This window comes from Linepithema humile, chromosome 4 (genome assembly GCF_040581485.1).
Source record: "Linepithema humile isolate Giens D197 chromosome 4, Lhum_UNIL_v1.0, whole genome shotgun sequence".
NCBI classification, from domain to species: domain Eukaryota; kingdom Metazoa; phylum Arthropoda; class Insecta; order Hymenoptera; family Formicidae; genus Linepithema; species Linepithema humile.
In genome coordinates, this window is record NC_090131.1 from 23500667 (window position 1) to 23517157 (window position 16491).

The window sequence follows — 16491 nt, forward strand, 5'->3', positions numbered from 1 at the left end:
AGTTAAGAAATTACTAAATTTGAAATGACAGCAGAAAAAAATGTAATAAATCAGGTAGATGAAAAATTAAGCATTAAATTCACATTTTAAAGATGCTCGATTAATTGTAATTACGATGTATAAGAAGATGAAAAACGCACGAACATGGCAATAACTGCGATTTTTTAGGTCTGGCAAGTAATTTGTGGAGACACGGCGGTCCTACGGCGGCCTTCGTGCACCTCTGCACGGCCATGTGCTTTCTCCTACCCTCTTTGCTCATGGAGGCGAGGCTAATACACGCTGGATTTCTGCCAAAAGGTAATATAAATGTCTCTGCACTGCTACTCGTTATACTGCTTCAGGGCAGGTTAAAGGGGAAAGATGCACTTCTTCCGGAAGGATGCGGAATAAATTATTGATTTTACGTCTAGCTTTTATCATTTTTTATCTAACTAAAGTTAATCTCGCGAATATCGTAAAAATAACATTATTTCCTAAATAATACAAAAAAGGTTTACCAACGTGTCATCTTAAATTTATCATGCTACTTTAAATATAAACTTTGTTGCGCGTTATCGTTCCAGTTTTCTTGTTGACTTAGTTCTTTTGATGTTAGAAACTTGCTTCAGTTTTGATGTTGAAGATTGTTTTTTTTTTCTGGTCTGAGAACTAGACGTAAAAAGAAACTGATTTTGTTGCATCTAGCTGATGCAGCTAGACAACCGCCTTCCGCCTCTATGCATGCGAAATTTTAGCCCGAATATAATATTCATATCATACTTCGCACTAAAATACGTTCGTATGATTCTAAACTTAACATATATCGATGAATAAGAAATTTATGTTAAATAATTCTCAAGGTTGGTTTTATTACGCGATGGTAATTCTTCCGTAAATCCAGGCTCTTGTTAAATAAAAACAAGCGGCATGCTTTTACTCCGCTTTGAAAGCACTGTTGCCATTTTCAGACAATATTGAATAAGTAATAATCGAGCCCAGCGGAGTCGAAAAAAAGCAAGGATACACTTTGATGTACCACGATTCCACGCTCGCTGAGTTTTCACGGGGACATCGTGGGGGGGATATATGACGCGTAGGAAAACAATGAAATCCACGTGAGAAACCGAGCATCTTTCCACGATCACTTTTCCGGAGCTTTCCATTTTGCGTACAGCACCCTCGCTTGTACAAACAAAGGGTGTGACGAGGGAACGTTCCTATTGTACGTTAATGCAGTGCGCACTTCAAAGTCGCACTTCTCTGATCTATCCATCTGCGAATCTGATTTAAGCCAAACAAATCTCGCTAAATAGAACCGTTACATTACATTAATGTTAGATCATTTAAATTTGTAATAAGTTAATTTAATTGCTAGAGAAAAATGCAGTAATATCTAAGATTTTATAAATTACCGAACTTTTGTAACTTATTTTTAAAATTTATCATTTTTAGTTTTTACATTTCAATTCTTTTTCTGACAATCAAAATTATCTCAATTCTCATTAAATGAGTTTTCGCTTTCACGTTTCAAGAAATCGCGTGACATGATAATACGTTTATAATACTATAAACATATACATATAAAGATAGCTATCTGAATATTCCATTATTTCCGGTAACTTTATTTTATTGACTCATTATCTCGTAATTTATTTTATTTATTTTTAAATTTATGTTTAATGAACAAAATAAAAATAGCGTGTCCATGATATTATCGATGCAGAACGATCAGTCATTTCACAAATTTGGTCTAAATTTAGCTGTCGAGCCATACGTAACTTAAATGTAGTTAATTCGTAAATTTCGGCGAATGTCCAACCCGCACGTAATAATCTCCATAATTAAAGCGCCGCCGTGAAGTCACGTTCGTCGAACAAATACAACGCTCGCGTCCGACGTAAGTTATTATTACCAAAACTGGTAAATGTGTTCGCTGCAGACATGTTAAAACGAAGCAACTGAACGAATTTTCGGACATGTCGGACATATTAACCGGTGCGCGCGTCAAAAATTACGCTGCGGTTGAAGTTTCCATGTCCTGTCTGGCGGCAGGATAATAATACCGAGCTCGATCTCGGCTGTGGAAATATCATCAACCGCCGAGTAAAAGGAAAGTTTCTACATGGTTTCGCCCATCTCGCTGGCAGGCAATCGCGCCGGCCTGAATAAATGCATTTCTACGTCGAAGATAAACTCAATAAGCAGCGATTTGCGACGAGATTCCTTGAGGCATAAAATAAGAAATTTGACAGGCTTACATTGTTACATGTGTTATCTCATTTTAGATGTGCATGGCGTCTGCTCGAAATTAGTGTCGTATTATGAAAAATACCGCAATATAAAATATTGCATTTGATAATCGACCAATTTTTTATTTGTAAAGTGAAGTGAAGAATATTAATGAAAGCAATGCATAAGTGGGATTTTTTGTTTGTAGATTTTCATGAATTCGTTAGAAAAATCTATTGATCCATAAAATTTACAATTTATTTACAGAAAAACTGACAGTAATACTGTAATTATATTGCTTTTTCATCTTTTTATTTTATCTGATCGTGCAATACATATATTGATAAGAGAGATTTAGACGCAACTTACTTGAAGTTCTAGCTGCGCGCGCGATAATATATACGATGAGCATTATTCATCTCTATATATCTGAACCACATTAATCTGTAACTGGTACATGGATTTGCTTTCGGGATAAGATATTTATTCCAGACGTTATAAATACTTTATGAATTTGTGTGGATATTCCGTTGTGAGAGCATAAAAATAAAATATACAATATTTATTCAAAAAAATGGAGAAAAGTATATTTTTATTGAATTATTAGAAATAACAGAAAAAAGTATCTAAACACGTCTTTTTTATCAAAAATAAGTAACAAGCTACAAGATTTTGCAATTATATTTTTTAATAATTATTACATTTACTTACGTAATAAAAATATTGCTGTATATTTGAAAAATTTATATTAAACTCTTTTCTTAAATTTGCCATATTATTATTATGCGCAATGTTTTTGCAATATTATTCATAATTCGTGGAAAATCTACACATTATTTATTCAAATGTAGAATTTAAATTATGTATTTATAAATACGGCAAAGAGAGAGAGTCCACGTTTTTGTAGCATATCAATGAAACGAGACTGAAGGTAACTCATTTCCCCGACGATTTGTAATTAAATGCCGGAAAATCACGTTTAATCGCATTTCTACGTATACCAATTCCAGCGTGCTTCGCGCGCCGATTTTGAAATATCGATGCAGACGGGCGGTGTTTCGAACTTTAGCCGCATTAATACGGGAGGGGTCAATATACACGCGCACGTCGAAAGGTATCAGGCGTAATGCACCGTCGGCGCTCGCAAATAGGTATCATTCGCAGAGCGCATTAAGCTCGCTCGTAATTACAGTAAAGTGACGTACGTACGGCGGCTCCGACGGGACGCCCGAGCGGTAACGCCACTGCAAATGCTCGTCCATGCGCGGTCGCTCTCGCAACAACGTGGGCTCTCGTACACGCTCGCGAGGACTGTCAGGAGGAAGAGCTTGATCCGACTGAGAAATATTTCTGTACCCACGGTTTTTCCGCGCTAAGCTCCCTGCGCTTAATTACCGGCGATGTCTCATCCGGCAGAATTGTTCGCAAAATTAAAATCTTTAACTTCGCAGACCGGTTGTACAAACTAGAACCGTGCGGCGCGTTCTTCGTCCTCCGCGCCTGCAACAGACTTTTTCCTCGGGTCAGGATTAATTATAGACTGAAACGCAAACGATGTCAAGTGCCAAGAACGTTTTTCATACTTCCGTACTTTCCATTCTTTTTTATATGTGCTTTGTAACGTTCATTAAAGTTTCACCGGCAAATATTTGTTTGGGAATCGTTAGCAGTTGTTTCAACATATAATTATGATCTTGCTTGTATGTTATTAACCTTTAAATTCTTAGTACGCTGCTTTTCGATAAGAACACATAATTGACTGATAAATTGAATTAGATCCTATTTATAACTTGTAAAAAGAAATTATCCGATGAAAACTCAATTCGCAAAATTGCGTAATTGCTATTAAAATTCTATTAATAATAATAGCTATATTCTAATCACTGTAGTTGTTTTAATTCAGCATTGTACATATACGCGCAATTTATCACGCCTCAGTGTGTACGGGAAAACAACGACTTTCCGCGAAAAGAGCAAATTGCGACGGTCTGAAGAATAGCGAGATAAATTATAGTGCTCCATTTAACCATTTGCTCCGTAATTAATCGCACGTATAACATCTGAAGAAATTCAAGAGCGCGAAGCGGAGGAAGTTGGACATATAGATCAGTCTTGCAGCAAGTTTGCACTTTTCCTCGACGAACGTTAATCAAACGCTGGAAATTATAATTACAGAGCGCGGCGGAACTTTTTACAAAACAATCGAAAAAATCATCTTTGATAAATTGGCAAATTTTTTACCATTTGGACATCAATCTTTCTCCAGCGAACATTCGATAAGAAATCAAACTTTGAACAATTTTTATTTTAAATACATTAAATCGTGGAATGAAGGGAGTTTGTAAAAAGCTTCTCGCGAATTCAACACTAATACTAATACTTAGTACATTGCGAGTCCACGAGGCAATTGAATGTGTTTTGCCATACACGAGGAAATTTCGTTCATAACAGAACACGCTGAGTTGATTTAGAAGAGCAACGTAAATATCACCGGAGTGCGCACTTCAGCGGGAACACGGCTCTCGTAGAAGGCACGAAAATATCCGGGCGGAGGCGAAACTTGGAGTAGAAAACTATGAGAACCTCTGGTCTGGCGTGATCAAAACTTCGGCCATTGCACGCAAGTTTGCGCTAGTTTAATGTTCGTATTACACAAGGCCATGTTTACGTTTACGAGAGTTTAGCACGACGCGCACAAAGTGTCTCGACGAACCCTATTCACGCCGCTCAGGTTATAACATATTGCACACGTCGGGACACACCAAGAAACTATCGTCCTTTATCCGGTTTGTCTCTTCCCCGACGGCCGAAATGAAGTTCGTCGCCCAGGTGTGGATGTCGCGTACGCGCTTATTTTAGTTAAATAGATGTAGTACACATCGCGCGAACTTGGTTATATCTCATCAAAGCAATTTATCCGATTTATCGAGGCATACAGCGCCAAAGTTGTCGGCGCAATGTTTATGCACGACATAACTACATGCTATAAACTTGCAAAGCCACGTCTTCGTGGCTCTAATATACTTAAGATATATATGTATATATACACGTATATATACAAGTGCAACCACAGTCAAAGCAAACAATTGCGGTTAGGAAAATAAACGGAGATGTAACATTTGTCGTGCTTACAAAATAAATCTTGATTATCTTACAAGATGTATTATTATAGAAATTCTAGTTATTTGTTTATAAATTAAACGTGTAAATATAACGTTAACGTATTGATTTAAAAGAAATTGCAATAAATTGTTACTATCTTTTTTATTCTAAATTTGGAATTCTCAAACTACAAGTTTTTAACCAAAAATTATTCTAGCATTATCAGATAAAAAGTAATAAAAATTTTTGTGCTATTAATATATACGCATTTGTATTCTGCACATTAATTTATTTAGAATATAGCAGAAAGTTTAGAAGTTATAAGATAAAAGCAGAATATATAATCGAGTTTCTATGAAGAATTGGAATTGCAGAGCAGACAGTAATTTTTCCAAAGATTTGTTGCTAATTCTTTCTAATGTGCACCATTGCTGCCTCGCAATCGTAATAATCGTATCAGATCTAGGTCACGAAAACACAGTGATACTTTATGGCGTTTTATCGTGTAAATGGCATATTTTTCGTCGCTCAACTCACGTCGAATAAATGCCAAGTCTGCGATTACTGACACGTGCTCTAATGAGATACGATTGTTGCTTTTGACAATTACGACGATGCCTAGCTACGGTAATTTAATCGATCGCCTGGTAGCTTGGTTCACAATCGCTGTCTGTAGCATTCAAAAGATATTTAGCAATTCAATCACGAAAAAAAGAAATTTAGGTTCAGAAAAATATAAATATAAAATATATAAATATAAAAAGAATACAAAACAATATTTAACGAATTTAATTTATCTTAAACTTTTAAATTTTACAAATTTTTTCTTAAATATTAATTATATATAATATTTTTTAGAGCATATATTGTGTTAATAGAACAATAATCATATTTGGATATGCAAATTAAACAATTTGCAATATGCTAAATTAAACACATAAGGATTAGAGTATTTCAGCTTGTTTTTTGCAAATATTCAATTCCAGTGCGCACAAAAGAGACCAACGCGCTGCATAGATACCTTTCACTTTCCGACTGTAATTATGCAAATTTCAAGTTTCATTATAAATATTCTCGAATGACCGTTTCGCGCAGAATAATAAGACTCCTCGGGGAACGCTCGAAAAGAAAGTCTTTAACTTTCATAAAAGCTCCCTAGCCTAGCGTTGTGAATGGAAAATACATAGTTGTTCGCTTCAATCTGCATTATACGTGCAATAACGTCGCCGTGCAACAGATTTGATACGCCAGCAACGTTCTCAGGAATGTAAGCGGAGGCATAATCGAGCGCAATATACTCCTCTTTATCCTACCCACCGTTAGTATTGTTGTAAATATTGCTTCCATATTTATCGTTGATAAAGAGAAATATGCTAAGTAACGAAAATAAAGAAGATAAAGAAAATATGGTACACTTGAGAGACATTTATACGCGTATAGGCGTATATCAACTGTGTAGATAAATATCATACATGCATTTATTTTTAAAGGTACGTGCTACTTTTTTCTTACGCGTAATTTTTTTTATAGCTTACTCTCACAGTTATAAAAACATATTAAAGTTCATATCTACACATTCATATCTACACATTCTACACTTTCATATCTACACATCTGCATGTGTAGTTTTTAATTTAAAAGTTTCGTAATTTTGCCTCTTTAACGGCATTTTTTATATTAGTTTAATAATTTTCATTCTTATCGTGGAAGTATTTTACATCGGTGTCATCTAAAAAAAAAAAGAATAATATTTCTACTTGAGTGTGCAACGCCCACAGCGTGAGCACAGCGCGAGTTAAAGTCGACGCTGGTCGCAGTAGTACGTGTCGACAATGGTCAGACGCGGTGCGCGGCGGTCTGACAATGAGCGAGTTGAGTGCCCCGAGCGACGACACTTGAAAAATAGGACGGGCAGTGCTTGAATCGGCCAACACTTTACACACCGCACGCGCATTATACGTTTACATTCACGAATTACGTTCGACGAAAACAATCTTCTGTGGAACATTTTTATTAGCCTACATCACGCGATGACACGGTAGCATTATGACGTTATTGCGCTACAACGCAAAGCCTGAATAATGAAATTGCTAATAACCTGGAACCCGCATAGACCACTAGTCTGCCGGCTGTCATAAATAATGATAGATTTTATGTTTCATTATAAGCTCCTCGTTAAGCAGGGCTTTAAATTTGGGATACACGAACGCCGAACGCTGATCGGTTAACGAGACGTATTCTCGATAAATTTTATTAGTCTCATAAATATCGTACACATGAAAGGTCATAAAGATATAACTATTCTATATTTAATCCAATTCGTGCCTGCACCTTTAGGTAATAATTCTAGTCCTTTTCATATCAAGTACGAGAAATCAGTAATTCTCTTAAGAATAATTTAACTCAATTTTATTCGTAGAATTCACAGCGGGTGTGAAATAAGCCCATAATTCATAAGAATTGTTTATATAAAAAGATGTGTAAAAATTCTAGAGATCGTGAATTGTACTCTTATTTTTAATTTTTTAAATAATTTATATAAAATTTACTTACAAATTGAAAATAGTGAAGGAACAAATATCTCAAATACGATCTTTTTCGCAATACTTTTCAAGAGAGATGCCGCTTTTTCAATTAAGATATTGCATCCCCTCAGTCGTCGATTGATTCAAGATTGTACTTTATCGCGGTAATGATAAGACACTTTGTAGCGAGACTTCAAAGTCTCGCACCCGACGAAATTGAGACTTAAAGAATTGTATCCCTTCGCGCTATAATGGAATTAGCATCACCTTAATTTACAAAGATCACCTAAAGACCCTTCGTGACTTGTCGGTAATTTCTTAGGGATATTCCTTTCGATGTATCTGTAATTTCTTTGTTCCAAGACGTCTCTCGAAACAATGTTTCGCACTTAAGAGAGAAAATGCGAAGGGTGGGAAGACAGCATTTCTTGACAATAACAGAGTTGACATTCATTAGTGTCGCGTGCAAAAAGCTACATGCAAAGTTGTTCGAGAAGTCGAGAATGGAAAGTAAACATTTTTCTTAGCATCTACTTCTATAGCGGAAATTCTTCTTTACTATATGCTTGTTCAATATTATCTACTATGATTATACTACGACAACTTTGCTTGTGCAAATTTTACACGTTACATGCGATGCATCATACGCGGTTTTTATCAGAGAATATATTGTTCAATCAATTTTATTTGATCAGCAATTTTCGGTTTAATTTAACACCGAAAATTAAAAGTTGATGAATTGATTTATTTTTTTAAGCTTCGAAATAGAATATATAAATTTTAAATATATTTATGAATATAAAAAAATTTGCAAAAAAATATAATAATTTAGTTTACTAAAAAAATTGAAGCAAGAATCAATAATTCCTATTTTAATTGTACAAAACTGTATCATTTTTAGCTATGTAAATAGTGACAAAAATTTTGCATAAAAATCAAATTATTTCACGTACAATAGGGACGTAAAACGTTCGCATAAAATCGGCAACACCTGCTTCGATCTTGCTGTCACAGGAAAGACTGGCAGGTAACCGACGGCTGTTGCTCTTGCATGGGACACCCGTATCCCCCGCGATTCCGGCCGTCAAAGTGAAAACCCGTGTTATCATTATGTCCGATCCCTTTCGCGCCGTAGTAGGAAAACTTTCGACGTGCTTTTCCGCTTGGAATCTCGCAATCGACGACCTCTGACCGGTTCTCCGAGGCGTATCCAATTTTCTGTGCAGATATCGACTGACGCATTGATTGATTCTCGTAGAACTCGAAAGAGGATTTCTCGAACGTAAACTCTCGCCGCTCGGCGGTGCGGGCGGGGTGGCGTCAAAGTTCGCTCATTATACCTGTTGCTAATGGGGATCACGCGCTAATGATTCGCCTGCTAGGAACTTTAAAGGACCGTGAAATGTGAAATTCCTTTTCGTTTCAGTGAGGTCGACTGAATGCGCTTGAGAGAAAAGAGATGGAATCACTATGAAGCGAATCAAATGCGTCGGTATAATTCGAGAACTTTCTTGGAGTGTCTATTCGCACGCAGCATTGCCTGTTAAGCAGGAATTTTAACTGTACTTATAATTAGATAGCATTATCGTAGAAATTGAATTTACAGAGACATGGAATAAAAGGAAATTATAATCACACAATAGAAATTTTTGCACAAAGATAAATTTAGATCAGTTTTATTAAACATTTGTTATACGTTAATGTATTAATACGTAACAAATATGTGAGCCAATAAGTATTTTATCAATAACCGAGCATTTTTGCGCAAAACAATAATTTTCTGAAAAAGTTATAAATAACGTGCCGCGCTCTTCAAAACTTCGCATCAAGAGTATGCAAAATACGGTCGGCAGCATCGCTGTATTAATGCATTTTTAATGGATTGCCAATTTAATTTCTGGACATACACAATGCATAGCTACTCCGCAAAAATGACGAAAAAATCCACTATCACAAATTTTCAGACTATTTGAGATTAAGATAAAATCGTGCAACAATATTTGTTTATTCAACACGATTTAATTAAATGTCAATAAAATCGGAGCGTCTGATTTTTAATAGTTCGTCAATTTTATTTCTGATTGCAAAGAACAGTATATTTGCTCTGCAAAAAAAAACGCAAAATTATAATGAAGAATTTGCAATTGCGCGATTTCGGGATAACGAAATCGTGTTCTACCACTTAATGATTGCAAAGTGAAAACATTATAAACCAACTCTGTAAGCCTGCGAGTACTACGTGGCTACCGGCCCCCTGCAATCATACGGATGGTGTGTTTGAATATCAGAATAAAGAGATGCGGGCGCGGAGTGACGGATACTTCGACAGTCATAAATATTTAAGCGTTCTCCCTCCCTCGTCGTAAATGTATGGATGAAACATTGCGCGCCGTGAAACTTTTGAAATCACTCTGGGGGGGAGGGGGAGAGCGGTCGGGACCCCCCCGTCTGTTGATTTTATAAACAAAGAAGTTGTCAGACAGTATCCGGCAGCACACTTCGTTATAATATTTATATACGACGCGCGGAATAATACGGAAAACGAGGATTAAGCGAATTGAAATGAAACAATAGTGTGCGATAAACTTTACTTCATTCGCAGAGCGATAAGTTTCGCGCCGTGAGCAAAAAAAAAGAGTTTACGCGTTGCACGACCCTTTTATATTCTATATTCTGATTCTAATAATATCTAAGATCTAAAAAAAAAAAACATAGGCACGCTATCGACATCTTCAGTATTAAAAATAGCGCCGTTGACACAGATCGAAATGCATCGAAGTCACGCAGTATGCAAATACGAGCGGACTTTTAACCAACTTCGAAATTAAAAACCGAAAGTTTTATTTTCTGAAATCTTGTCGCAAAATTTCATGAATTATTCAAATCGTGTTTCAAGTTTTCGCAAGATTCCCCGCGCAACACGTACAAGATTTCACGATAAACACGCAATTTCGGTTAAAATTCATTAATCTTTCTCTGTCACCAAGTTTTCTTAAATCCTCATACTTCGATCCTCCCCTCCGCGCCGTTAAGTCGCCGGAGATAAATCTTTCACTTTTTTCTTTTCTTTTTTCTTTTTTTTTTATTTTTATATAATGATAATAACCGACAATAAAGTGGCTTCCAATTTTAACTGCGTTATCGCCGCGAAAGTTTCGCGCGCTGGGATGAAGAGGCGGACGGGGATGTAACAGGGTAACTTCGTCCTGGCTACGTCCTCGCTCGTGTATTGATCGGTCAGGTGTGTGCATACAGTTTGCTGCAGGATTTCCTGTTCGTAAAATCCCTCCTCCTTGAACGCCCCCGTCTCGTTTAAACCTTTGAGAGCTCGCGGCGATTTCTGTCCCGTTTCCCTCGCGGAGAATTGATGCAATTTTACAACGCAACTTACACCCGCGGCGGACTGCTTTTCCTCGGATACGTTTCATGAGAGACGCCTTTATATTGCAAAATAATAGCGACGCAGTTTCCAATTATAAATACATCTACTGCGCCGGATAACAAGGTGCTGTAATATTTCGCAAAATTGGAAGTTCATAAAATCTCGATATTTTTAACGAAAGAGCATTGTTTTGTTAAACGCGCATACATCTAGTTTTGCATTAAAATGACGATAATTCTTTCATGTAAAATGTTTATTTGCGGGCGTTTCTGTTATATAAACGAACATATGTTGCCATAACAATTGTACTTAAAAAAAAAAGAAATAGTTAACTGAATATTATATGAAAAAGAAAACAGATTAAAGTCATATTTCGCTAAAAATGAAATACGTTTATGCATAAGCGTACATTGCGTAATTATACTATGTTCTTTCGCAAACTGCAATGAATAAATATTAATTTATATAATAATTAATTCAAAGAAAAAAGTATATGTAACATTTTTGTAATAACCGGATATTAATATGAATCTAAAAGTAAATAGATTTTTATTAATTAACACATTGGATGGAAGAGCGCATTAAATAAAATTCTGAGCCAATCGAAATTCCGCCTGAGTACTAAAAATAATGAAAATTTGAATAATTTTTGATGAGTTTCCCGACGCGATCATTTCTCAGACAGAAAATCCTCTCACAAGACACCAGGAAGTTGCGGGATGAATGAACAAAAAAATTTTAATAAGTAACTGTAGCTGTCGTGAATTATAAACGATTATTTCTCTCCGTTTTCCCGTGCGCTCGCGAGACGGAAATGAGTGCGGGGAGCGAAGCGACAAGAACGGCGAACCGGGAGCCGCGCTTCAACGGGATCGTTCTCTGTCCTCGGGTACTGGCTCTTGCTTTTCTTCGCTTCCGTCCCCGCTGATTCTGTTTGCCCTGCGCTGTCCCTTGCGGGGTTGATTGCAGCGCGCTCGCCTGACAGCTCTATTCCGCGCACGTTGACCATAACCGAATTAACGCGTAATTAGTTTACATAAAATTACGACCGACTCCGCCCTTTTCCTCCCGCACGCCCTTACCGCCGTCCGCCGCCGCCCCGTCTTCCGGATCGACCTGCCGACCGATTGCACCTACGGGGGCCACCTGCCTATCGCGGTCGACACGCCAACAACACGCTCGAAAGCCTATCGCCCAGCTTGCTACGCAATTTCATTATCGGTGATTTAGTTGAACGCATCCCGCACACGGGGCGTTGCACCGCGCACGGTCGGAAGTGCCAGGATATGGCGGTGGTTTATGAGCTGTGTGATGCTCGCTCACGCGCAAGCGGCGAAATCGGAAACGTAATTGTCAGGCGATCGCATCTCGGCTTGCCTCGCGACCCTCTTCTTCGCGGACTGGCGAACGCTTGTAGCTCGCGAAAAATATAAAACTTCTGCCGAAACATTACAGTTAACAGAAATTGACTGTGACAAAAATACTTGAATAATATTTATTAAGTATTTAAAACAAATAATAAAAATAAAAGTAAATTTCTTATATCGTTTGTTCGCTTAGATACACATTTGCGCTGTTAATACAATTTTCTTTAATACAGTTTATCTTTTGTTTTTTTTTTTTTTTTTTGCTTATTAATTAATCATTCTACTTCCAGTAAAAATAGGATAGGAACATCGGTATTAATATATGTCACTTTTATCGGTGGCTAAAATCTGCGTTTAAGTTCATCAATCGGTTTTTTACATTTACACTCAATCATAATCAACATGCCTTTCACATCATGAAAATGAACGCAAGATGTCATGTGCTCATCGTATACGCACATTTGCACAACGCAAGTGCACCTCCCGATGCCGCATCTCATATTCATAGACTCAAATGCCGCGCACATGTTTCATGGGCAATTCCTCCAACGCCCGATATCCTGTAAAATATGCATCGTGTTATCATTACCGCTCTGCGTGGTAGATCGTTCGCACGCGGGAACATCACACGAACGATAATGCCAATAACACGCTTCAACAATACATTATCCGCGTACTTGCTTGAACGTGAATAATTTTTAAACAGCGAAGTGATCGACTTAAAAATGGCATCGCTGATTGGAAACGTTTGTTTGTACGGAATATCATATGATCCACGTATCATTTTTTTATGTCGCCAAAAAACCTATAAAATTTTTCTCCAAAATGTTCGTTTATTCGCAAATTATTCGTAATTTATGTATGATATAAAGTGCATATATCTTATATTTTATTCTCTCATTTATTTTCTTATATTTTTATTTTTTTTTGTCTATTTACAATCAGCTCAAGGCGAGAATACACTATCGCGAACATCGCAACTTTTTATTGTGCACTTTTTTTATGCAGCCTTGTTTATTTTCAAAGTACAAAGTGCGCTACATAATTAGAGATATGACCGATGAATGATAAACATCGACATATTCCACGGCCTTCGCCTTTTCGTGAAGCGCGTTCGCGCGCAGCGTTAATGCATCGCCGACACAGAAGTCATTTGGTTACAAAGACGCCGTACGATCGGCACGTTGTAACGCGAGCGGTCACGGTACTTTTGTCTATCGAGCCGGAATACCGAGTCGGCGCGCGATAACGCCATTACAAAGGTCACTGTCGTGACCCTCCTCTCCTCTCGTCGACAGCGCGAGAAGAGTGGGTGGGTGCCTGGGGGTCAGGAGTTGCTGCAACCTGCCGGCAGCTACCCTCCGCCTCGACGTTGCACTCTCCTATTCATGAACTTGAACGTGACCGTTAGCGGTTCGACCAGTCGTATCCGACGCGCAGAAAAGTTGTAAGTCACGATTGGAATCTATATTCCGCGGGAGCGTCCGTAGCAAAAACTTTTGACCTCCGCGAATCTAATTTTTTATGTATTGTCTTCGGAATAATGTTAAATACACTTTGAATTTTATAATGCAATTTAGTTGCATTTATGTCGCGATGTAAACCATGCAACGGTGAAAGAAAGAGAATATTTGAATTTGTAGTTAATATTTTGTCATAAATCAATTGACACATTAATTAATTAGATATTTATTCGATTTTATTAATCCAAAAATTCAGGTTGATTCAACAATAATAATGCGAGATCTCTGGACGTGTCCGCTATATGCAAGTATCTTGTAAATAATAGTTACATAAACGAAGGACGCATATGCTTGTTAATGCGATATTGTTGTGGAAACGCGACGCCACATCCCAATAAACAACAAACAAGCTCGAAACAATGAAAACTTTATGACAAAAGCAGAAAATGCTCGAAATACGCGGCGATGTGGTTTCATAAGCCATTAAATATGCGAAACCAGTCGATTAAATATGACCATCCAAGAATGCAAATTTCACTGCCTGCAATCGTTATGTAATAGAATTACACGGTCGAATTGGTAAATTCATAATGAAGTCATTGATGCGCGCAGTTGTTTTTGTCCACATATTTTAATATGCTGTGCCAACCGATATATACTTTAATTAACTGAAGCGCTTCGTCTCGCTCGCACCACCGTTAAAACGTTAACTGCAATTTCCAGATCAAATTTTCGCGCAATCTTAGACGATTGTTTTCTCATGCATAACACACGTGCTACCACGGTATACAACGGATGTAGTTATTATAAGAAAATCGCTCTGTCGTCTGCCTGAAGAAAAAGAAGTCTGTCTGAAGAGGCAGAATTGTTCTTCTTCCTCTTCAAAAGTCTTTTGAAGAGGAACAACTGTACTTCTTCCTTGCTATTGACGCACCAGATATATGGTGAAGTAACTTCGAATAAAAGATGGTTTCTCCGTGGCTTTCTATATACGTACTTTTAGAAATTTCGAAGTTGAAACAACCTCTTGGCTTAAAGTGGACGTATTAGTGTTTTATTATATTTTTTTAAGAATTTTATTCAGCCGTAAAAATGTTTACGAACGAAGTTTATTGCCGTTAAATAATTTGATAGGCAAACTTTTCTCTTTTATATCAGCATTATTATCAATAACGCTGTCAGTTTGTTATAACACATTTTTTGCGATTTGTTTTCCTTTTGGGCGCAATATTTCGCGCAATTAATCATTGCCAGGTGGCGCTTGCCGCTACAAGGAAGGTCGAATGAAAGCGACGTAATCTGACTTAAGGCTGCAGGATACCCGCATTTTTGTCCTTCTCGCGGCTTAACCCCTTCCTACGTCATCCCCGGCGGGATTAAAGATACTGAGGATGCGGAACCTCGGCGGTGAAGGACGGGGCGAGGTGCGTCGGATGTTGAGAGAAGTTTAATCCCTTGGCTGTAATTACGCTGTATTCCAAGGCTAAAAATATTTCGAACCCCGTGGTGGAGGGGTGGGCGGGCAGATCGTAAGGGACGGTCAATTAAGCACGATTTTCTACCTTCGACTGAGTTTCCCGCGTGATTTTTGCTCTCTCAGCATTCATCGTTGTGCGTCTATTTGTGAGAGAATTGCGAACGCTCGGGCGGGCACGTGGAATCTCGATGGTTTACGCGCATTTTAATCTGCTACATCCGACAATTTCCGAGATTTAAATGTAATATAGCATTACACTTAATGGCATACACAAATTACAAAAGCAAAATTAAGCATTCTAAATATTTTTCTTATCTGTAAAATATGTAATATTTATTTTATTATTTACGTAATTATTCCTCTCTTTTATTAAGTTACATTTTATCTGTATTGCACCAACAACATCGGCAAACAATTTATTTATTATAAATTTATAAACTCATTAGCTAATGTGTATTGTTCTGCGTGTATTTACGTGAATTATATTAATCCTTTATCTTATCAAATACAATTTCTAATTAAAAAGTACTGAAGTTTTCAAGCTTCAATAAGCATACGAAAGCTCATTAACTGTATAATCTATCGTTTTCTACTTTTATTCGAATTAAAATTTGTCGTAAAGAAATCTATTAATCCCATTATTCAATTGGCATTGGCGGAAATATAATTAAAATATAATTATTCATTGTGAAACGGTGGATTGCCGATATTGTTGCAATATTATATTCGAACGAATATTGCGTCAGACGGCAAAGTACCGTCGAGGGCTCATTAACTAAAACCAATTACTGAGACGGACAGATTTAATTTTCCGCCGGCGATAAAATTAATTCAATGCTAGGTTCATATTTCTCATATGTATAGGATATTAGCGAGATGAATTTTATGCAAGAAAAGATCAATTCATAATGGACGATCGTATATCCGATGACATATCACATTTTAGATGCAATGATAATGAAAA

General features: G+C 37.1%; 1 protein-coding gene across 4 annotated transcripts in view; it reads left to right on the plus strand.

Moving 5' to 3' along the window:
* Window positions 1-16491, plus strand: part of tinc (tincar) — a 61434-nt gene that overhangs the window by 28496 nt on the left and 16447 nt on the right. For all 4 annotated transcript variants that reach the window (XM_012367620.2, XM_012367622.2, XM_012367621.2 and 1 more), the window contains exon 5: window positions 169-300. In XM_012367620.2, the coding sequence (XP_012223043.1) occupies window positions 169-300 (132 nt within the window). The remainder of the gene's footprint in view (window positions 1-168; window positions 301-16491) is intronic.